The 24,388-nt window shown below is 39.5% G+C and overlaps 2 protein-coding genes across 2 annotated transcripts in view; one reads left to right on the top strand and one right to left on the bottom strand.

Moving 5' to 3' along the window:
* Window positions 1-7,165, top strand: part of esyt1b (extended synaptotagmin-like protein 1b) — an 83,619-nt gene extending 76,454 nt beyond the window's left edge. Inside the window, exons 37-40 of the mRNA XM_036571572.1 lie at window positions 194-325; window positions 1,562-1,667; window positions 3,392-3,441; window positions 5,709-7,165. Of these exons, the coding sequence (XP_036427465.1) occupies window positions 194-325; window positions 1,562-1,667; window positions 3,392-3,441; window positions 5,709-5,736 (316 nt within the window). The 3' untranslated portion in view covers window positions 5,737-7,165. The remainder of the gene's footprint in view (window positions 1-193; window positions 326-1,561; window positions 1,668-3,391; window positions 3,442-5,708) is intronic.
* Window positions 7,166-12,216: 5,051 nt separating this feature from the next.
* eif6 (eukaryotic translation initiation factor 6) lies at window positions 12,217-23,499 on the bottom strand. Its single transcript, XM_036571571.1, has 7 exons — window positions 23,407-23,499; window positions 21,994-22,141; window positions 21,726-21,811; window positions 20,168-20,343; window positions 18,331-18,507; window positions 15,972-16,153; window positions 12,217-12,610 (listed from the first exon to the last, which is right to left on the bottom strand). Exons 2-7 carry the CDS (start codon window positions 22,098-22,100, stop codon window positions 12,601-12,603), a joined length of 738 nt encoding a protein of 245 aa, XP_036427464.1. The 5' UTR covers window positions 22,101-22,141; window positions 23,407-23,499; the 3' UTR covers window positions 12,217-12,600.
* Window positions 23,500-24,388: the final 889 nt, after the last annotated feature.

Here is a 24,388-nt window from a genome sequence, read left to right as displayed (position 1 = left end):
AGAACGACAATATGTATTGTATAGTGAAATGTATGTATCGTTACACCTCCAGTGCTAGTTTAAGTGCTAAAGAGCGCAGAACTGCATTTAGTTTGCTGTTATTTTAGATAATCAATCTTCATTCGATTGACGTTTGAAAGTGAACTGCAGCAGAGCGTCAGGGTGATCTTTGTATTTGTGTGTGTGTGTTTAGAAGCCTGGTCTCATCATCCAAAGAGGGTTTAGACACCTACGTCTCGCTGATTCTCCTGCCAGATAAAAACAAGGCCACGAAGAGAAAGACGGCCGTGAAGAAGAAAGACCTGGAGCCGGAGTTTAACGAGAGGTACGGAGGAGTCGCGTAAACGTCTGAGAGACAGAACGTTCTCTTCGTTTCAGGTCGATTTCAGAGGTTTACATTTATGTGTTTGTGTATCAGAGAAGTACTTTACGTTCCCTTGGTAACATCTGAAGGTGGCTTTCCGAGGGACGTCATAACGCATACACAATCACTGAATACAGTCATATTCAGAAGTCTCAGCGCCGTCAAATTCCATGTTTTGTTGATTTTCTGAGAGTGAATAAGTTAAGATCCTCTACAGAGACACACTTCTGCACATTTTGATGCACAATTACTGTCTATTTGCTAAATGTAACATATTGGGAAAAAATAAAACATGAAATGCGGTCTGTGCAAAAGTTATGGCATATTTTATACTTCACATTTTGTTTTTTCCAATATGTTAAACTCAGCAACTAAAGCAAATAAACAAAAGTTGTGCACTAAATTTTTGGAAAGAAATGTCATATTCAGGTGGATTTTCTGTTGAGGATGTGTCAACAAAACATTGTTTGGCTTAATGTGAATGTGAATTCAAACTTTGGCATAGAAGTGTATTTATAAAGCAGTACTTCAGTATTTATGAACAGCTTATGTTAGTATTTGCAAGATGATGTAAAATGTTTTACAGTGTAAAAGTTTCCTTAAAGGGGAATTCCACTGATTTTTCTAAATTACACATAATTCAGTCTTTAAGATGATCATTCAGACGTCTTTACAGTGGTGGTGATAGGAACCAGGGGTCGCCATGACTACAACACAGATATAGACATTTTATTTACTATCCAGAACCACCAGTGAACCTACTGAGTTTATATGGAATGTTGATGATGGAAAAATAGTGGAAAATCTGAAATAATAAGTTTTCTTCAGGGACTATTTTGCCTCACAACACCCTGCATGTATCCCTCCACCATGAATGGATTTTAAAAATAGGTTTCAAGCCAAAATCTCACCTACAGAGCTTAATGAAACAGTGTCTGAGACGTCAGGCAGTGTGTTTTTTAAAAATTTCATGCAGTAACTTTCTGTGAGGGAGCTTTTAGAGGTGGACGTCTGGTTCCTATCACCACCACTGTGAACAGTTCTGACTTTAAAGTGAAGCATTTCATATTAAACCCCTTTGATTTACTTTGTTTACATCACAACGATTTAAATATTCAGAAGATCAGAGGAATTTCCCTTTAAAACACAGTGACAGATGTTTGTTCAGTCTATAATGCTGACTGAATGGTTCCTCAGGTTCGAGTTCGATCTGAGCGTGGACGATGCTCGGCAGCGGGTGCTGAGTGTGTGTCTGAAGCACAGCTCGTCCTTCATGAGCCGAGACAAAGACGTCATTGGTCAGGTCAGTCGGTGAATGGACGCTCTCACTGTGTTGTCCTAGGTTTCATTAGAGAGCATCGATGGCTCTTTGACAGTGTTTGTTCTCCTGAAAGTAGGCCTGTCTCAATCATCACATCACCTAATCACAGCTGTTTGGGATGATTGCAGTGATTTAAGCTGACTGCAGTCATTTTCCACGGTCTGAGTCGTTGTATTGTCGTTACATTACATCCGTGGCCAGAGTCCTCGCTCTCTCTGGGTGGGTAGGATGGCCCACCCCTCTCCCCCAACACCCAGCGTGATGCTAGTCAGCGCAGGCGTTTGTTGGCTGGCGTAACAGATCTGGCGGTTGGCGCTTTCCTCCGAGCGCGTTCGGCTGTCCAGTCCCGTTGCATGAGCGGCAGTTCGAACAGATGCTGTGGCGCTTCACAGGTCTCAGAGGAAGCCTGGTGGTAGCGCTGGTGGTATTGCGTTATTGGGTCCTGACTAGTGGGTGGATTTGGATACGACTAATTTGGGGGAAAATGCAAAAAATAAAAGAAAGACAAATTCATGTAAATTCATAATCAGATGTTCAGTGAAAACAAGAACATTTCTAACTTCTAACTTGGTGCTCTAACACATTTAGTGGGCACTGTGAGTGACAGTGTTTTCCTTGTTAGCTGTGTAGCTAATTCTGATGTATTTAGCATGTATGCTAGCAGAGCGAGTGTTTTGCTTACTCAAGAGAAAATGTCGCTTTGTTTGACGCTACGTGATTTGTGTCTGTGCTGCAAACAACAGTGTAGTGTAGCATTTAAAGTCAGTACAACCTGTTAACTGCCAAGAAAACATAGCTGAGAAGCCAATTTGGTCACTTCAAGCTTGTACTAGTTACATCCAATGAACAAAAAAGACAAATTATTAATCATTTAATTATTATTTACATGGCAGTTAATGCTCAGCTAACGTTTCATGATTGTCACAGGCCTGCCCGAAAGTAAATGTTTTAACAAATAAACTTAAGGATAAGGACCCGTTTTCTGTGATGTGGTGACTAATGCGTGAGTAGCATAGCACTGCTGTCGGAACAAAACCTCATATCTCCATTTTTGTCGTTTTTCAATTTTTGACATATTCCTGCTGCCCTTTTCCACTGTGTGTAAATTTTATGATGAATGGACCAAAATTGAATAATAGAATATTGAATTTCAATAATATTGGAATTGAAAAAATCTTCCAAAATAACACTTAAGTACTCTCATTAATAAGTGAAAGCATTATCGTTAAACAGGCTAAAATATGGTGAGCGTGCGCTGCTTCGAGTCGCCCTGCAAAGCCCGAAATGATCATTTAAAAGTCAGAGGCGTCGAGTCGGGGGTTTTTCACTCCATGTCGTACGTCTTTAGATACAAGATATGATGACAGTAGTAGATAATTCACTCCCATCACCGGAACGGGACACGTCCTGTCACCGTCGTTGCTGATCCCCTGAAAATCCCAGGCTTATTACATATTAAGGCTTATTATTCAGTAACTACAGGGACTCCAGTGCCAACAGGTTGAGTTATTCTTAGGTTATAGATGTGTAATAAAAGTTTGTGCCCACTGTCGGGCCCGTGGCTTTTTAAGGGGTAAATATAGAAGCTTACAAAGTTTTTCCTCCATGTATTTCTCTTATTCCACATATTAGCATTTTGTATTATGTGATTACTGTTAAACTTGCTGTCATTTTTGTGAAATTAATGATAAACTTTATCTTTATAGCTGCAAATAGATCTGGCGCAGGTTGACCTCCTCTCAGGTGTCACACAGTGGTAAGTTATGTGACGCATACACAGACGTACACAGCCTATCAGTTATAGACTCAGTGAATAACACTGCAATTCTAGAAAACCATGAAATAAAATTGTGTACATTGTCAATTCATCTTTTCACCATGGTCATCATGTCAGTACTTCTGCAGGAATATTCTGATTTATCTGAGTAATTTTTATGTTGTGTATATTGCTGTTAAAAACAAAACATGAGAAAGGAAATGGTCTGGAAAACGGTCTGATCTTGGGAATCACGGAAAGCCACTATTTGCCCTTATAATGGCTTTAAAGGCATTTCTGTAACAAGTTTCAGCAGAAAATTACCTCGAACTTCTAGTCACAGTTGGGAACATTTCACTCTGGCTCTCTTATCTCACAAATCAAATAGTTAATATCAGCCAGACTGAGATGTAATGGAAGTTCAAAATGCCCTGCACAAAAAATAACTAGCTAAACATTACGTACTGTGGTGCTTGAAAGTTTGGGAACCCTTTAAAAGTTTCTGTATTTCTGCATAAATTTGACCTAAAACTTCATCAGATTTTCACACAAGTCCTAATAGTAGATAAAGAAAACCAAATTAAACAAATGAGGCAAAAATATTAGACTTGTCATTTATTTATTGAGTAAATGTTTACTGCATGACCCACGTTCTCTTGAGGTTCAGCTCACGGACAGAAGTCCTGACATTTTCCTTTAGAATTAGCTGGTATAATTCAGAGTTCATTGTTTCGATCATTGTTTCAAGCCATCCTGGCCCAGATGCAGCAAAACAGGCCCAAATCATGATACTGCCACCACCATGCTTCACAGGTGGGATAAGGTTTTTATGCTGGAATGCAGTGTTTTCCTTTCTACAAACATAACATTTCTTATTTAAATCAGAAAGATCTATTTTGATCTCATCCATCCATAAAACATTGTTCCAGTAGCCTTCTGGCTTGTCCATGTGATCTTTAGCAAACTGCAGACAGGCAGCAGTGTTCTTTTTGGAGAGCAGCTCCTTTCAACCCTGCCATGCACACCATAGCTGTTCAGTGTTTTCTTGATGGTGGACTCATGAATATTAATATTAACCACTGTGAGACAGGCTGCTTAGAAGTTACCCTGGGTTCCTTTGTGACCTCATGGACTGTTACACGCCTTGGTCTTGGTGTGATCTTTGTTGGTCGACCACTCCTGAGGAGCGTAACGAGGGTCTTGAATTTCCTCCATTTATACACAGTCTGTCTAACTGTGATTGGTGGAGTTTTGTAACCTTTTACAGCCTGATGAGCATCAACAGCTCTTCTTCTGAGCTCCTCAGAAACCTCCTTTGTCTGTACCATGATACACTTCCACAAACATCTGTTGTGAAGATCAGACTGTGACAGATCCCTGTTCTTTAAATAAAACAGGGTGGTCACTCACACCGGATTGCCATCTCATTGATTGAAAACACCTGACTCTAATTTCACCTTTAAATTATCTGCTAATCCTAAAGGTTCACATACTTTTGCCACTCACAGATATGAAATATTAGACCATTTTCCTCAATAAATAAATGACCAAGTCTAATATTTTTGTCTCATTTGTTTAATTTGGTCCTGTTCTGGTTTGGTTATGTTTGGAGAAAGGAAAACACTGCATTCCAGCATAAAAACCTTATCCCATCTGTGAAGCATGGTGGTGGTAGTATCATGATTCGGGCCTGTTTTGCTGCGTCTGGGCCAGGATGGCTTGGCATCATCGATGGAACAATGAACTCTGTCATGCAGCAAACATTTACTATAAATATATAAACATTTAATAATAAATGACCAAGTCAGATATTTTTGTCTCATTTGTTTAATTTGGTTCTTTTTATCTACTATTAGGTGTTAAGTTTTAGGTCAAATTTATGCAGAAATCTAGAAAATTCTATAGGGTTCACAAACTTTCCAGCCACTGTAGTTGTTTTACTTGTATGATGAGATTTTAGGTTTTGAATACATGTTGTGCGGGGCTGGTTGTCACAATCATTATTCGTTACATTAAACCTATAACGAATGGATATACCACTGTTTATTTCTCATCAAAGAGCAAAAACATTTTGAAGAATCCTTTGTATGAACAGAAATTCAGATCTTCTTTATGAATACATTTGATCAATGTAAGATACAATAATTCGTATTTATATCCGAGTTAAAATAAATCACAGACACATTTATGCATAAAGACACCATGACACTAGTTTAACTCTGAAAACATTGCTTGTCTAACGAGCCTTTTTATTTTCCCAATTTCAGGTTTGACTTGAAGGAAGAGAACAACTAGCTGAACACGCTTCACTCTGACCTTCCTTCGAGGTCACCGATGCAACTTATCACACCGATGCCTTCCCGTGCTCTCCTTTCTCTGCCTGCTCGTACTGATGGACTGATGGACTGACTGATGGTGTAATGTGGTTTACAGGCCCAGTATTGTTTATTAGTGAAATATGAGTAGGCTTACAAGAAGAGTATTATATCTGAATTTTAAAATTGCCAATATCCATGTAAGCAGGGGATCATAGATGCTTATCAAAGTACCGACTGTGTTACATTTAGGATGTTTAATGTTCTGAAATGTTAGTAGTATCAGTACTGCTGGGAATTTCAGACAGAGAGCTGTGATTGTTCAGGTGTGGGTGCATTTACAGTGAGCTCCAAAAGTTTCAGGAATGGCTTTTTTTGTCGTATCCGTGCGCTTTAACTCTTTGAAATTGGAATTTAATAGTGCTTATAAGGGTTAATATGATTTAATTAAAACATATTTCTCACTAAATCAACCACATATGAACTCTAGAACACAGATTTCAGCACCACACATTAGAATCATCTTCGTCGTTTGTTTGTCAAACCTTTGGAGCTCACTGTATGGAGAATATTAAGCAATATGAGCAGATTGGACCACTGACTGCTATCAGCAAGGACCACAGCTTGGATCGCTGGGTAAAAATCTTCTTTTTATGAGAACATTGATGTACTCTGGGTAGCTAATGGCCATGAGCACTTATAGATAAATCACTAAGGAGTCCCAGTTTGTGTTGAGTGCTTGAGAGCAACAAAATATGCTGGATGAGGAAATGTAGATTAAGATGTTTTAGAATTAGTTTCATTATGCTGGTAAATAGATCACTGGCCTTTTCTAGCCTTAAGAATGACCCACGCTTGTGTCTTTCACTTCAAACTCCAGCTGCAGATTATCGTGTACTCAGCCGAAGTCATTGTGTTACTGTATTGTACTGCATAGTTACCTTTATTGCTGAAAGCATATAGATTGTGACGTGATAAATATCATCATATCCAAAGCATTTCATCTTATTTTATTGCCTTTTATTTTCAGGAGGTTTTATTTGGACACCTAAGCTTTGTAGGGATGCACCGATCATGACTTGTTACGGCAGATTCCAATTTCTTTGCAGACGGATAATCCAAAGCTCACACTGTGGGCAAAATGAACACATTTCAGACTTTCTGTTAGCCCAACGTCACAATTTAAATAACATTATTTGCTCTTAAATTAGCCAAACTGGCATTTTAAACTCAAATCGGCTGTCTATTGAAATAACGAGTCAAATAAAGTGCTATAGTGAAGGTTGGAGGCGACAGGTGTGGGCAGGGTTATTATAGTTCACTAAAACTGTCACTAAAACAAAAACTAGCAGTGAAAAAATGTGCTGGTTAATTGTAATGAAGATAAAAATGACAGAATAAACACAAAATCAAAACTATAATGTCCACTAAAAAAATCAGACTAAAACAAAACAGAACTACTGAGACGAAAACTTTAGTTTTAGTTTTTTTTCAGTGTGTGAATGAAAGTTTAGAGTGAAACTCTTCTGTGTTCAGCTGTCTTTATCGAAAGCTGGAGCCGAGCTGAAGCTCAGTCTGCTGCGTTCGTTTTATTCTGCTCTTATCAATTATATTACAGCCGCCATCATAATACTAACAACTAAAACTGAAACTAAACTGAACTGAATCTATTACTGCACCCCTAAAACTAACTGAAGCTAAACTGAAATCAAAATGAAAAACTAAATAAAGCTCAAAGCATCCGAAGTGGACCATCCAAATAAAGTGTTACCCAAAAATCTGCCGATTTTAAGCCGATCCTGATTGTGCATCCCTAAAGCTGAGGTAAGGATTTGGAGAACTGACATTATAAACACTCTATAAACTGTACTGCTCACTGTAAATGTTCAACTGCGTTGTTAAACCCTGCTATACAGCTGTAGTTACAGAGGAGTGACTGTAGAACTGTAGTAATGAAGGAAACTGGACTCCAGAGAGACTCCAGCGTTTCTTCTGTAATGAAGGGTGTTAATAGTGAGTTTGTGCTGCAGTAACAGACTCTACTCTTCTGGAAAGGCTTCTAGATGTTGGAACATTGCTGTGAGGATTTGATTGAGCTTTAGTGAGGTCAGGTACTGATGATGGATGGTCAGTTCTGGATCAAGCTGACTATCTGCACTGGGCAGAGCATCCCATTCTATTGCGTTCTTAAAAAAGATGGTGCTTCGAGGGTTCTTTAGTAAAGAAAATGGTTCTATATAGAACCATGAACACTCAGAGAACTTTTCGCATGATTAAAGGGTTCTTTGCGACAGGAAACGGTTCTTCAGATTAATGGACAATGTGCTATAGATGATTGTATATAGCACCCAAAAGTGTTCTGCTATTGTTCAAAGCTTGACACTGTAACAATAGCAGAACCCTTTTGGGTGCTATATAGAACCATTTTCAAAAAGGTTCTATATAGAACCATCTACAGCACATTCTTTGTCCATCTGAATAACCATTTTATGATGCAAAGAACCCTCTAACCATGCAAAAAGTTCTCTGAGTGTTCATGGTTCTATATAGAACCATTTTCTTTACTAAAGAAATCTTGAAGCACCATTTTTTTAAGAGTGCAATAGAATGGGATGCTCTGCCCAGTGCCGAGTCAGCTTGATCCAGAACTGACCATCCAAAATCAGTACCTGACCTCACTAATGCTCAATCAAATCCTCACAGCAATGTTCCAACATCTAGAAGCCTTTCCAGAAGAGTAGAGGCTGTTACTGCAGCACGAACTCACTGTTAACACCCTGTAAAAATGTAGTTAATGCTTTTGTATGGAGATTATAGAAGTCAACTTCTATATCAGCACCTTTAAGTTTCTGAAATCAGCCCTTAGAAGGACCGTCTGGACGGTTCTGGACGTAAAGTGTAGGTGTGAAGGTCAAGAGGAACAGGGAACATTGCACTTCCAGCACTGGGTCCAAAAGTATTGTACTTCTAAGATCGTTTGAAGGCCTGGGGACACCAAACAGGTGACAAGTCTGATCACCGTGTCTCTGAATATGAGACGGCACCACAGTGCAAAATCAGTGGTCACCAGAAATTAAGGTCATCATTCTGTTTGTCACTTGGAACGCCTTGTATTTCCTTCTATGTGTTACCACTTTTTATTTTTACACAGTAGTTTGCTTTTTATTACTCATGTTTATGATGTGGCTTTATAAGGTTCATTCCATTTGTTACATTTAACCCTCTACTGCACGTTTTACGACAGCAATTTAAAAAAATATATATGCAATCCACTTTTCTTGCATAAAATGGACCTGATTATTACATATCAGAACATTTTTTACAAAATAATATGTGGAGGGGTCATTTTGGGGTATGTTGCCTTAAGGCAACATTGTGTGACAATGGGAAGAAATGATATACAGGCGTGTTCCCTGAAGTGGTGAGACCTGGCCCGTGAGACCTGGCCCGGGTCAAATCCGTTCCAGTGTCGCACAGTGTTGCTTCTAGGCAACAAATACATTTCTGCAAATTCTCATAACAAAGAAAAATGGACGGTGAATGTTAAAGAGGTTTAAAAGTGCCCACTAAGAGACAGTATGACCAGGAACATGCTTTTTAGTGACTTACTCAAACTGTTCCCTTTATTGTTAACCCTGTCGTTGTCTTTAAATATGGATGTTATTGTAAAATTGCTTTGTTGCCCTGAGGCAACATTGTGCACTAGAGGGTTAAGACATTTATTCCTGTTGTATTTGTTGTCTGTGACCCAAATTTGCATGTTTCTATTGTGTATTCTGAAACTGTGCAGCTCTGAAAAGCCATAAAGAAACTTTTATGCCTTTGTTTTCTTTTCATTTTTTATATGCTACTGCTTTTAAGCGAAGACGTTTGATTTTCACCATAAGTACACCCCCCCTTCTTTTTTTATATGATTGTTTTTAAATGTTGTGTCTCTAAACCACGCTTGAATGTGATTGCTGCAGAAGATGTACAAAAAGCAAAGCACCAAAGAAACAAACGACCACAGCGTGAAGCTGCACGCTACAGCACTTTCACATTTTCCCACAATCCTCTTCACTGTGTTCCAGCTTGACATATTTACTACGGCAGTAAAACATATCAAACAAACCCTCCTGATGTCCTCACTGTCTTTATTTGGTATTTTAATGGAAACGCTCCATTTTAGAGAGTCAGAATTGTTCACAGTGGTGGTGATAGGAACCAGACGTCCACCTCTAAAAGCTCCCTCACAGAAAGTTACTACATGAAATGGTTATGAATTCACATTGTTTTATGATCAATAAAACAATGTGAATGCCCTTTAATCCAGTAAAAATACTAAGTAAAAGTTGAAGTGTGACTTTTTAGTGTGATTTTTTATTTAAATAGAAGTATAAAAGCACATGCTTATAAATGTACTTAAACATTTTTTCATTAAAAATCTCAAAAAAAGCATCTTTTTATGAGGGTCCATTAAACTGAGCGTATATATTGGTTTATACTAGAACCGCAGGCATCATCCACGAAAATCCACTTATCTTGAGAACCCAAAAACGTTTACATGTTTGCTTTTCTTTACAAGAATTAGAGATGGATATTGTTGGAATCTCTACTAAAAAAAAAAACTGTCCATTTTTATTTTAGCAGTCAGTACTGAACATCAGATCAAATAAATCCTTTAAGTACGGCCAGGAACGGAGGGAGACTTGTTTTCAGACCTGGACACAGCAGGCAGACCCAAATGAAGACGACATGAAAGTTAAATCAAACAGCTGATATGTGAAGGGAGATACTGATACTGATACTGTTGGATGTAGTAAAAAGTATTAAGTGATAAATACTCAAGTAAAGTACAGATACCTAAAAAAATGACTTAAGTACAGTAAAGAAGTACTTGTAATACTTGTAGTATTACCACCCCTGTTTATAATATTCTAATTTTGAGAAGATTTTAGCATAAGATTTTTGAAGTCCATTCATGGTGGAGGGATACATGCAGTTTAAAGCAAAACAGTCCTCAAAGAAACCTAATTAATCACTATTTTACCATCAACAGCATTACATATAAAAACTCAAGACTGGTGTTGGATCACAGGTGGTTTTGGATAGTAAGTAAAATATCAATAAGTTTCTCTACAATGAACCTTTTCATATCAAACCACTCGTCAAAAATGTATTCATGTTTTCTGTGTATTCTGTACCTGAATGACAGCATTTACATCTTAACCACTGAATTGAGTACAAAATTTGGTGGCAATTCCCTGTAAATGTGATCTACAACGGCTGTTTACAAGCAAAAACTTTTGCCAATCTGATTATAGATTAAGACTGAGGTGTTTATTCCAGATCCAGAATGACACGCATGCGCACAGCACCACGTAGTGTAGACGTAGAGAGGAGAATTTCCAATGTCTTCCAGGTTTCTCTAACGCTAGAGGGGGCGCTCCTGAGTGAGTCCAAAATGAATGGGTTGATATGGAGCTTTTGAGTAAAATCATAGTTTATAAATGTTTAAACATTTTTAATGTAAAAGAATTCATTCATTTCCTGAACACAGAACAGCATAAAACATTTTAACACTGCTGTTATATTTTTAAGAGCTTTTAAACTCGAGTTATAGGAGTTTAAAACAGCGCCTCATGTATATTCATGACGTCTGAGTGCGAACAGCCAATGAGCTGCTCCGCTCGCCAACCAATCAGCTCTCAGTAGCAGTAACAGCCGCCTTCTGCAGCCCAAAACCCATTTGCTGTAGAAAAAAAGGAAACATACAGGTGAGATTTCTTTGCTTTTTTAGTGAAATAAATCCTTCTACTGTCTAAAATTAAAGGAAAGTTCTGGTTCAGTGATTAGAAACTATTTTTTTTTTAGCCGTTGAGCTCCATTCACTCCCATTCACTGAGGACTCGCTCACGGTCGCCCTCTGCTGTTTAGCAGTGCTGTTTTTGACAGAACGGGGGGTGGGGGAGAACGTTTCGCATGTCCTTCACATGTCCTTATTAAAGAAGGCCGAGAGGAAGATGTCGTCTTCTGAGACACATAAGCTGGACGTCCGTCCCACCGCCGTCTTTTAAAGATCAGAGCATAAACTTCGTCTCCTCTGCAGACCAGTTTCTGCTCCGACATGTTGAACGGTATAAACTTTCACTGTGACGTGACGAACATGATCAGAACGGACTTAAACTTTCCGACTGGGAATGTAATCAGATACAGGCGTTTACACGGATATTATTCTTCTATTTAACGGATTATTTACAGGATTACCCACCTCGATCAGTCGGATAGAAACTGTATTCTGAATGGCCTCAATCAGACTAGACTATTCAGACTGAGGTGTTTACATGGACGTATTCCGACTGAGCTATTAGTCGGATTATTAATGGCTGCATGTAAACGTGGCTATTGTCTTTGGAAGAAGGCAACAGTTAAATAACAGTGTAGTGGTGAAAACTGACACACTGTAACATGAATTCAAGCTTCAGTGAGTGTTGACCATGAAAGGCTTTATTGTGCACTGCTTTTAAGGAAATGGAAGTGACATTAAAACGACGAACCGCTGGATATTTGATACCTAACAATGATAACTTCACATGGTAAAGTTAGTTTCTTGCATTTTGTTCTGCAGGATTAGATCTGGCACATGTCAACAGATTACATACTTAGCCTTTACATTCCATACAACAAATCTGGTCTGACATTACCAGTTCATACTATAATCTTACAAAGTTTCCATGTGGTATAAAGAGCATCTCCGTCCGTCGGAGAGAGGCGTGTCGAGGAAGAGGGGTGAACTTTCCAATTGATGTCCACATCCTTATCTTGTATTTAGCCAGTTCCAAATCATCGTAAATCCATGTACAGTTTATGTAAGGCTGAAAAACAAGAATGAAAAGATTCCCATCAGCATTGGAAATACATCAACAGCGATCTTCCCAGCAGGGCTGGACGATATACGGACCCTTATATCTTTAAAGCAGAGTACGGACAAATCTGATCGTAAAATAAGTGCACACAAATTTCACCATCAGTTTTCTTATTCATCAGGTTCATCTTTGGTGTATCTGTAGGATCAAACGCGTTTGGTAGTTTAAATTTGACCCGGTTTGATTTGCAGTTAAATAATACCAAACTGTCCATAACAAAATTACTGTCAATAACAGTAAAATACGCTTTGGTGAATGAGGCCCATGATAATACTAGTAACTTTGCACAATGATGTAAACAAATGCTGCGACTGTAACTTCCATTTAAAGACTTTTGCTTTGTACTACTGATACAGTACGACACTCCCTAATAATACATAACATAGCTTAGCAGTACAGTACAAGCTCATATACTGCAATATTACAGCAGCGTCCCAATTCAGGGGCTGACTGCGTCACAACCGCGCGTCTAGGCTGTCCCATTTCATATGCAGCTGAGAAATGTGTCCTTTTCCACGGCAACAAAGGATCCAACAGGGGTTAATTCTGTGCCGGCGAGGATTCGAGAATATGGCGGTGTCAGCAGAGGAGCGAGGTGGCTGGGGAGACACTTTAATTACTGGGCTTAAACTGAGTCGAATAGCGAACGATACAAATGTGGAAAAAAGCCAATGTGGTCTGAAGACAAAGTTACGCTAACGTTTCGTTTTGTTCAGGGAGCAAAGAGCCGACAAAGAGAAGCATCTCCAGCTCTAATAAATGAAAAAAATTATAGATAAAAATAAATAAAATTAACGTTTCTGGCTCCATCTTTAAAAAACTTTAAAAGCACTTGACAGGAGCGGCGTTTCGTGACGCAATGGTAAGCGTGGGAACAGCGGTGCTGTGGTGCAAACAGGAACCCGCTGTGGAGCAGACTGTCTCATTTCGGTTCAGCCTTCGTGGCTGAATTGGGACACAGCTGATGACTCAAGCAGCCAGTGTTTTCTGAAAATAATCACACCACTTTATCTGAAAAAAGGTCAGGTATTTATGCTCTGGCCAGTAGGGGGAGCAGTGCACTTGTGAACAACCACTGGCTCATGAACTGCTGAATACTTTTGTTTCATTGGCTCACAATTGAAGTATGTGCATAAATAATGACATGTAAATTATGCACTTACGAAAGCAAATTGGGGCGTGCCTTTTGCAAATGATATGTAAATAAGGCACTCGTGTACCGGCGCTTATTTTCACGCACCGGAGCTCAAATCGCTGCTTGTTTTGTCGTCGTCCTGAATCAGACTTGGAGCAGTAGGACGGTCAAATCTGCACTCATTTCTACACATATATCTACACCAGTATAGCATGATGTAAAGGTAAAAGGTAAAAGCTAAAAGCGACATCATTACTGTCCACAACAAACAAAAATCTGTTTCCAAAATAACTTTACAGAAGGCAAAAAGCTCTTAGGTTACTGTAAATTCTATTGGTCCATTCATCATGAAACGTTCATAAAAAGCAGCTGATAGTGGTGTTGCTGTAACTTTAGTTATTCAGTTCTGTGTTCTGTGTGTTTGCTGATGGTATCCTGGACCTGGCAGTATCCTGGACCTGGCAGTATCCTGGACCTGACAGATTACTGCAGTGTGTACTATGAGCTTCAGACGGTTTTGAAAGAACAGTTGAAAATTCATAAAAATTAAATAAAGAGTAAATTTTCTTTCTGCTGATGTCTTTTCTGTCTACTGAACGTTTACAATACTGTGTAAGGTTCCCATTTGGTTTCATTTTAAGAGAAGAAAACAGAACAAAACAGTCCAATCAGAGCTCTGTAAGGTTTCTAAGACATTATTTTAGTGTAGTATCACTCAGGAAGCACAGGCTCATTCCCTTTATTAAAACTGTCTTAAAAGACAAAAACTACTGTAATATTGCATTTTGTAATTATCGCCCAGCACTACTGGGCAGCACTCTGCAAGCGCTGGGAAAGACTCATCCTTCACACTCAGCCTGACTTCTTTCCCTTTACAATTCGTCCCCTTGGAATTATAAGGTTCTGAGTTATTCACGTTTTTTATTCTGTGACAACTTCTTAATTTCATGTGAGGTGTTTTTTTTTGTTGTGTGCATTTTTTAACTCTTTATCTAGAAAAGCAAAAAGGTTCTATCTCCCAAAGTCAAACTCTTACTTGGTTCTATAAGGTTCTATCTGTGAGCCAATCAGCACTCTGAATACACACAAAAGGACCAATCAGGTTCTGCTTCTCTGTCATGTCACCGCTCTGCTCAGTGACCGCTGGAAAAGTTTATAAAACTTACTGAAACATAAAAAAAACATGTGGCTGAAACTCTGCCTGTCGTCTTACAGTCCTTTAAAAAGTCTTATTGTCTTAAATTTTATAAATATTGAGTCTTAAAGGTAATTAAATAGTAAATACTTGAACTGATGGGTCTTAATTACAACAAACATTAACTTTTCATCTTTTATTTTTCTTCTTTCTCCCAAAATAAGACATTTTGGCTCATTAGAGTCCCATTTCTGATCAAAACCTCACACTGCCTTTAGACTGACCAGCTACACTGACCTGCTGGGACAGTTCATTACAGTAGCTGGTTTCTGTCTGACGAATGAAAACTTAAACTAATGATTCCCACCTAAAACTGACCTCTGCACTGGACAAAATATTTCGCACTGAACTTTACTCTTAATCTGCAGTGCTCTTTTGAATAAGAAAGAGATGATTTATCCTAAAATGAGAATTTTTAAAAATAAATGTCATAAAAATGTCAGAAAGCATTAAATGTACCTTTCGGATAATGTAGACTCTCTGATACACTAACTGTATGTTTTAAAACAAATTACAAGTATAAACTGTTTGTGTTCCTTGCAAATCGATGCTTCTTTTCATGTTTTGTCAGATAGAACCTTATAAGTCCAAGCTGAATGAGTTCTTATGATTAGAAGGTTCTGTCTGCATTTGACCTGTTCCAAAAAAACTCACAAATCTTTACAGGATTCTGATTTTGTACATTTAGAATTTAGGTTGTCTGTCATTTTCATGTATGAAAGAAACTCATTCCACATCAGTTTTGCTGTGTGGAACCCAAAATCTTTGAAACTCAATCTCTCCAAACTGCTCAGAACACAGACAGAACCTTATAGTTCCAAGTGGACGAATTACGCTGGACCCTGAAAACAGTCCAGCAGCCACACAAAGACTTCCACTTAAAGCTTTCACCAAAGACAACTGAGAGAATCTGTGGTTTTCCTCAGCAAAGACACTAAAGCGATACTGAAGTGGTTCTAACCACACCGGCCTGGACGTACCTGTCAATCAGCGAGTCTCTCATGGTGGTTGCTATGGCGCTGGGCTGAGTCTCACTCAACCGGAACACACTCTCGATGACTGACAGCTCCGTGCTCGTGGTGTCCAGCCCGCAGAAGGCGCACCAGTCGTTCACCACCATGCCGGCGGCGATCACCTCACTACCGCGATTTACAGTTCCAGCCTGAAGAGAAGAGGATCGTCACTCGCGCTGCTTCAGCCGAGACCACAGACCGATGTTATGTATGACAGTAATGACAAGACAGTCATACAGGACTCTCAGAAGATTTGAGTTTCTTTGTAATATTGCATAATTCATCTCAGCCACACCCACTGCATCATCATCGTTCTGTATTGAGCGTCATGCCGGTTTACAGAAGCTGTTTTCTCAAAGGCAAAAATGAACTGTATTTTTAAAAAAATCACTTTTGTCACCCTGTGGTAAACAAAATGTTCCAAACCTGGGGCTGTTTTACAGAAATACCTCAACTCTGAATTCTTACCTGTTTGGTCTCCATGACAACTTCAGCACGGACTGAATTTAGAACAGTAGCTATTACAGAACACCAGCTGTTATGCCTGATCGGTGTATGTAAATATTGGCCTTAACACTGCTGATTGTCTAGCCTGGCGCATATCAAATTAAATAGTAAAAATCTGGAAGCTGTATTTCATGTTCCTTCCTAGTTCATTTCTTCTCAATTCACATTTAAAGGTGCACTGTGTAAGACTTTAGCGGCATCTAGTGGTGAGCTTGCAGATTGCAGCAAGCTGGATCCCCCTCCCTCATGCTCCCTTTCCAAGCATGTAGCAGAACTTACGTGGCCATTAGGTTTCTGCTGTCGCCTGTCCCGATTTAGTGTTTGATTTCGATTTCGCTTCTTCATGTTTTCCCTTTTTCAACAACAATGACGGTTCTTTGACCATCCCTTGCTTTTTTGTGTGCTAAACAATAAATATGATTCTCCTTCTATTAAAACTTGGGTTCGCAAACTTTTCACAGCACAAAATAGTTATCAAGCACCGGCAGCGATCACTGATCCTTCTTCTTTCTACGTCTTCAGCGAAAAAAGGCGAAAGGCGCACTGTCCATTTTATCAGCTCCACTTACTGTATAGGTGCACTTTGTAGTTCTACAGTTACAGACTGTAGTCCATCTGTTTCTCTGATACTTTGTTAGCCCCCTTTTACCCTGTTCTTCAGTGGGCAGGACCCCCATGGACCCTCACAGAGCAGGTACTATTTGGGTGGTGGATCATTCTCAGCACTGCAGTAACACTGACGTGGTGGTAGTGTGTTAGGGTGTGTTGCACTGGTACGAGTGGATCAGACACAGCAGTGCTGCTGGAGTTTTTAAACACTGTGTCCACTCACTGTCCACACTATTAGACACTCCTACCTTGTCAGTCCACCTTGTAGATGTAAAGTCAGAGACGATAGCTCATCTGCTGCTGCACAGTTTGTGTTGGTCATCCTCTAGTCCTTCATCAGTGGGCACAGGACGCTGCCCACAGGACACTGGTGGCTGGATATTTTTGGTTGGTGGACCATTCTCAGTCCAGCAGTGACACTGAGGTGTTTAAAAACTCCAGCAGCACTGCTGTGTCTGATCCACTCAGACCAGCGCAACACACACTAACACACCACCACCACGTCAGTGTTACTGCAGTGCTGAGAATGATCCACCACACAAACAGTACCTGCTCTGTGAGGGTCCATGGGGGTCCTGACCACTGAAGAACAGGGTAAAAGGGGGCTAACAAAGTATCAGAGAAACAGATGGACTACAGTCTGTAACTGTAGAACTACAAAGTGCACCTATACAGTAAGTGGAGCTGATAAAATGGACAATGAGTGTAGAAACAAGGAGGTGGTCAGAATGATATGCCTGATCGGTGTATATATATTCCATTTCTGCTAATAGAGCCCCCTAAATCTCACACACTGCACCTCCATGGGGTCACCACACAAAGAAGCCAGATTTATCCAAGTAGCTTAATTAGCTGGTGATGTCTGACCACAGTGTTTAGGACCAATATTAGACTTACTTTCATGAGACATCAAATAAATGCATATGTTAGCTTGCATTACTGCAGTGTAACAGCATTATCTGCATTCTGACTCCATATGACCTCGTAATTCAGAGTATCTAGTGATATTTGGGGAAAAGTGAACAGAAAACGTATCAATGTATTTTACTGACACTCTAAAGCATTGTTCATTGTTCACTACAGAGGAAACCAGCTTAGACCTGGGGTTCCTCATCTGAGCATGAAGTTGACTGCAGAATTCAGCTTCAGAGGTCTATTAAGACCCACACCTGAGTCTGAGAACAAAAGGAAGAACGTTACATTTACTCACAACCAGAGGCACTTGAAGAAGCGACGAGAGCTCATCTTGGTCTTCGATGGAAGTTTTGGGGTGGACGAGGCCTCCCTGGTTGCTAAAGACGCAGTAACTACCCACAAGCACCTGCTCTGCCACCGTTTGCCTGAAGACCTCCACCTTGAGAGTGTCCGCCAAAATTTCTTCCGTCTCCTGCACAACACAGTAAACGTGTAACGTTAACCAAACTGAGAATTCCACGAGTCAAGCAGTTAGAGGTGGGAAATATGACGATATTTAATGATAAATTAAAACACGTTATGATATTCCGAGCATACTGTGGAAACAGTGAGTACTTAAAGGGAAACTCCACCAACTTTTTAAACTTCGACATAATTCAATCCATGAATGTGAATCATTTCACGTTGGACCACTCTGAATGACCTTCTTTACATCTTAACCATTTAATCATGCAGGAATTTGGAAAATCTGGTGGAATTCCTCTTTAAAAAACACTGACCTGCGTCGTTCATCACAAAAAGAGCAGAACAGTTCCTGTTTAACTGGATTTATTGCAGTGCAGAAACATTAAAAATTACTGTTCTGTGTTTATTAGTTTTTGTGTCACTACAAATGTTTTGTCTGTTTCAACTTATGAAACTTCAGTAAAACAATATTACGAAAATGTCTTTTTGCCATATTATCCACCCCTACAAGCAGTACACCAAACATCACTACATACATTTAACCTGTGCCAAATTTTTCAGATTTATAATGATACTTTTGTAAGCACACAATCTTAAAGAGGGAAGAGGAGAGATGAGGACTGAATCTCTTATGCTAAATCATAGATTCATTTTATCTATCAGCACATAAGGACACCTTACTGTACATCTTGCACTTCTACAGACCTCATCGCACATCTTGAACATCTGGACACTTTACATGCTACCAATACATGCACATATTTATTCAGTATCGTCATTATATGCTGTTACCTGCACCTCCTTGTACATTTATTATTGCACTGCCTTTTTATCTCAGGATCTGATCTTACTGCATATTTTTGTATATTCCTAGTGGTATATATGCCTGTAGATAGGTTTTTTTGTATATATTCCTGCCTCTTTGTAATAAGCGAGATAGATTTATGTATAGTTTAGAATTTTGCTGAGCCTGTACATTCTTCTGTTTATATCAGGGGTCTTCAATTAAAATTCAATAAGGTCCAGTTAGAGAAAATTTCCTCAAGTAAAGGTCCAGAACATCATAATGTCTAACTTGCACCATGATTCAGTGCCATATACTGTTTACTGAAGTAGCCTAGTAGGTATATCAGCATCTTATATTGTCAACAACTGAATATCAAATCAAATAAAGTACAGTTCAGTCATATTTCAACAATATTTGTCAGTTTTCTCTTTTTAGAGCACGCAATGTGGAATAACTTCCCTCTGACTCACTTTCTTCTCCGATTGCTGTTTCTCGCCTCGTCCCTCCCCTGTGTGTGCGTCACTCACTCGAGTCTCAGTGCTCATCGTAATGCTAAATGGTACCGTAAAGACTAGAAAAGTCACGCCGATTAAAATAGGACCACCCCAGCAAAATTAAATAATTCTCCATAGTTTATCGGTTATAGGTCCAGGTCCGCATAGGACAGTGTCTGGGTCCGGACTCGGACTGCGGTCCACCTATTAGTGACCTCTGGTTTATACTGTACCACCCTTATAACTGTGCTGTGTTGTGTGACTGCTACATTTCCTTCGGGATCAATAAAGTGTCTGTCTATCTGTCTATCTATCCATCTAAACTAATCTAAGAAAAAAATGTGTGTCTGTCTTAAACAGAATATCGAGTCCAAAACGATTCGTACCCTGTCGAGATCAGGATGGACTAGAGCCACATAGTCATTGCAGGCGATGACGTTCCCCAGCGCGGACAGACGCTCCTCTACTCTCTGAATGTGGACCGAGTCTGGAAGGCTGTTCCTGATGTGCTGCAGCTCCTGATCTGTTGTGTTGTTGGGTACAAGAAGGCCGTGACGGTTTCCTGTGGGATTAAGAAGTTCATATTTTAACCACCACTTTAGACACAGTCAACATATAACAGAAAAGGCTGAGACACAGCGAAGCCAAAGACTTCAGACTAAAGCTATGATCAAGTAAAAGTGGCCCAAAACTGATTTCCTGCACAAATCTCACTGTCATTTACCTTTTCTTTTTAATGCTTAATGTCTCTGACATCAGTCTGAACAGACTACACTGCAGAACTGACCAGCATGTGCAAAAACTCTGAACAAGCTCATCCAACAAACACAGCTGTCCTCCAGATTTCCTTAAGATTAATAACTTCTTTCACAACATCTGAGTGAACTGTGACTTTAAACTTGGAGGACAAACAGCAGACGCTCAACCAGACCACACTGAACAAAGTTTACAGAAATGAAACAGTACATTTCTGTGCTTGTTTTAATTGTGGAAGTTGATCACAGAGAAAGGAAGCTCAGTTTCTTTACCTTAACTGAGGAAGAATGCTAGAAATCTCAGTGCCAAAACAGTGATATCTACTGGATAAAGAGACTCTGTGAACCTCCCTCGACTATTTTGCTTATTCTTTTCCCAAAATATCTTTTTTCCTGAAATTTAAGTGGATTCTGAAAAACTTTTCCTCCTCCAAAATAAGGTGTACAAATGAGGTGTGTAAACAAATCTGCGTCAGATAAGAAGAACAGGATTAAGTTTGGGCCACTTTTACCTGAAGTGTGAACGTCGCCTAAATGAATCATTTTAAGGTGGCTTAAAACTCACTGATCCAAATCCAGCTTTTTAATGAAAAACAAAATTAACAATTAACTCTACTTCCCCAACTTCACCTACAAATGCCAAAATAGTGTGAAGGTGCCAAAAAGACTCTTACAGCTTCACTTATCAGTTGAAAAATATACAGATGTTCCTCAATCTGCTTGAAACAGTCTTTAATGGCTCTTCATTTAGTACCTCCTCTGACAAATATGTACGATTAAAATAGTGGAAATTTGAGGGATCAGTAGATCTGATCAGCTATGCTGACACTGTAAATGGGTCAATTTGCTATGTTTTTTGGTTCCATGCACTGAAAAAGCAACTACTAAATTATCAGAAGACAAAGGTTCTGAGGAATATCAGAATTGGCAGAATTATCAGAAGATAAACATATTCACAGGACAAATGCTCTGAGGATCATTTCTACATTTGGATACCCCTAAATAACGATGAATCCTAATTAGTTTATCCCAAATAATGGTCAGTTTGAAACATACTCATATGCTTTGTTTTGCAAAACTATTACAGCGTGAACAAACCAAGGATGACCAACTAGGTTAAAGCATTTTCAGTTTTAAGATTTGTGTAAAGTATCAGAGCATTACTACTGCCAACTACACTTAAACTTACCCACACACATTCTACCAATTATCCGACATCCTGCTATGGAAGCGTGGACCACTGGGATCGTTTCTGACAGTTCACCTTCAAAGACACTGAAGACCACAGTCAAATTACATAGAATCCACACATTTACATATACATTTTGACAAAAACACTCACACATATTTAACATTGTATATGTGTACAATATAAATAGTACAGTAAGTAAATACATAGTAATCTCCCTGGCTATGGCCTGAGAGGTCTGATGTTCTACAGCTCCAAGAAGACTCACCTGTAGAAGTTTTCTGACCCGCCTATTGCGACCAGGCAGTATGTGTTGGTGAGTTTTGAGAAGCACCCAATCTCATTGTTCTTCTCAAATGAAGCTCGAACCGCCATCTCTGATCAAACGCTGAAGATGTACTGAAATCTGCCAGAAACTGGAGAACACAATCACACCGGTACAGTTAGAGACAGTTACAACAACCACCCAGCTCACTTACGTTCATTCTCAAGCCCTGTTTCCCCCAAATAATAGCTTGATTTGGTCTTAAATGACCTCAGGTTGTATATGACCACGCCATGGTGTGACATTAACAAAGGCAACAACGACAAGAAAAACTTTCTTTCAGCTTAACTTTGCCAGAGATAACTTTGGCCCTTAAAGGAGTGGTGAGGACGGCAGAAGCCATCATAGGCAACAAGCTACCAGCCCTACATGACGTCTACCAGTCCCGCTGCTCAGGAAAATCAAAAAGATCCGGTCAGACAGCCTCACCCAGCACACGGCCTGGTCACCATCCAGCCATCAGGCAAGAGATTCCGCAGCATCCAGGCCAGAACAACCCGGTTAATGAACAGTTTCTACCTACAGGCTGTCAGACTTCTGAACAAGCTGTGAAGCTGTGGGTCCTTCATCCAAACTACCATCTCACTCAGTCACTCTGTCAGCATTACTATCATATCATATCTCTGCTATGGACAATAACACTTTAACACTAAGTCACTTTAAATAACAATGACACTGAGTCACTTAAGTCACTTTAAAATGTATATATTCTTCACAGATTATCTGTTTAATATAAATATATTTGTACATAGCAGAGATGATTTTTTATTTTTATTTTATTTTTCCCTTACATCCTTACACAGGTCCCTCCTGTCTCTACAATTTTTGTATATTTTGTGTATATTTTACGTATATTTAATATACTCCAGTTTCAGTATTTTCTTGTATTTTTATTTTTACTTATTTATTGTAGAGTCATTATCTGAGCCTCACCACAAGCATTTCAACGCATGAATGTCCTGACATTGTTGTTCAAAAGACAAATCAACCTGAAACCTGGAGACACTCCAGCATTAGCAAGTTCAGCAGCTCCACTCCAGCAAAGCTGAACGATGGACCATTCAGACCCTGAGGCGATTTCCCCGTGTAATCATTCATCTACTACGACTTTAGAGCCGTTTGAACTGATAAATAATTGAACGTGAAAAGTGAACAAACTCATCTGAGCTGAAACTCCATAAACACAGCTAAGCTAAGTCAGTTAGCGGATCATTAAGCAGACAAACAGGCGACTAAGCGGCCAGTTCATCCCAGTAATGTGCGCGTAGCAGCAGTTTCTGTCGTATATATTCATAATTCACAGTCGTCGTCCTGTTATTAGTATTAAAAAAGAAGAAATAAAAGAGTTTTTTTTACCGAAACGCCGAACTGAAGCGTGGACTGCGGCGACCCACGTGTTCGCTTCCGCAAAACGCGCTGACGTCACGGCGCTCGGTGTCTCTGCGCGAGCCGCCGTGGATGACGGGAAGGCGGGGAGGACGGGAGCTGTTTTGTTTTGGTTGTTAAGGTATATTTTCCAAAAATTACAGCTCGAAAAGGGCGTTTAAAGTGCTCGTCTTAGAGTTAGACCACAGTACATTTAATATAGATGCTCGAATGTTTGACTTTTCGCTAAAACGCCGCAGTGTTTTTATCCTAAACATGCCTTAAATATACAGATATATATATACGGAGCCCCGCTGGTGACGTCCTGTATAAATAAAAATAATGCGTGGCCACGACTTAGTAAGGCGTGGGAATGGGATGATTAAGTTGTGACCACGGCTTAGTAAAGCGTGTGAACGAGATCCTAATGCGTGGCTACGACTTAGTAAAGCGTGGGAATGAGATGATTAAGTCGTGGCCTCGACTTAGTAAAGCATGGGAATGAGATCCTTATGCGTGGCCACGACTTATTAATGCGTGGGAACAAGATCCTAATGCGTGGCCACGACTTAGTAAGGCGTAGGAATGAGATGATTAAGTCGTGGCCACGACTTAGTAAAGTGTGGGAACGAGATCCTAATGCTTGGCCACGACTTAGTAAGGCGTGGGAATGAGATGATTAAGTCGTGGCCATGACTTATTAATGCGTGGGCTCGCATTATTTTTATTTATACAGGATGTCACCAGTGGGGCTCCGTACCGTACATATATATATATATATACACAATATCAGGGAAAATACACTGAAACTGTCTTTACAGGACGAGCCAGCTAAACACAGAGCAGCTGTCGCTGTGTTAAAGGGTTTTATTGCAAGACATTAACAGTACAGTATTTACATGTGGTGGTATGAACTACAGAAATGTGCATAATACATACATACAGTCATTTAAATAATTATATATACTAAAAA

The sequence above is a fragment of the Colossoma macropomum genome, unplaced genomic scaffold, assembly GCF_904425465.1.
Source record: "Colossoma macropomum unplaced genomic scaffold, Colossoma_macropomum, whole genome shotgun sequence".
In the NCBI taxonomy this organism is placed as follows: domain Eukaryota; kingdom Metazoa; phylum Chordata; class Actinopteri; order Characiformes; family Serrasalmidae; genus Colossoma; species Colossoma macropomum.
This window is presented reverse-complemented; position numbering and strand designations above follow the sequence as displayed.

Coding starts and splice junctions, on each gene's coding strand:
- eif6 (XM_036571571.1), bottom strand. CDS start 22,100: ATGGCGGTTCGAGCTTCATTTGAGAAGAACAATGAGATTGGGTGCTTC. Junction 18,508..20,167: donor TCCATCCTGATCTCGACAGG/GTACGAATCGTT, acceptor TGTGTTGTGCAG/GAGACGGAAGAAATTTTGGC. Junction 16,154..18,330: donor TTCTTCAAGTGCCTCTGGTT/GTGAGTAAATGT, acceptor TCTTCTCTTCAG/GCTGGAACTGTAAATCGCGG.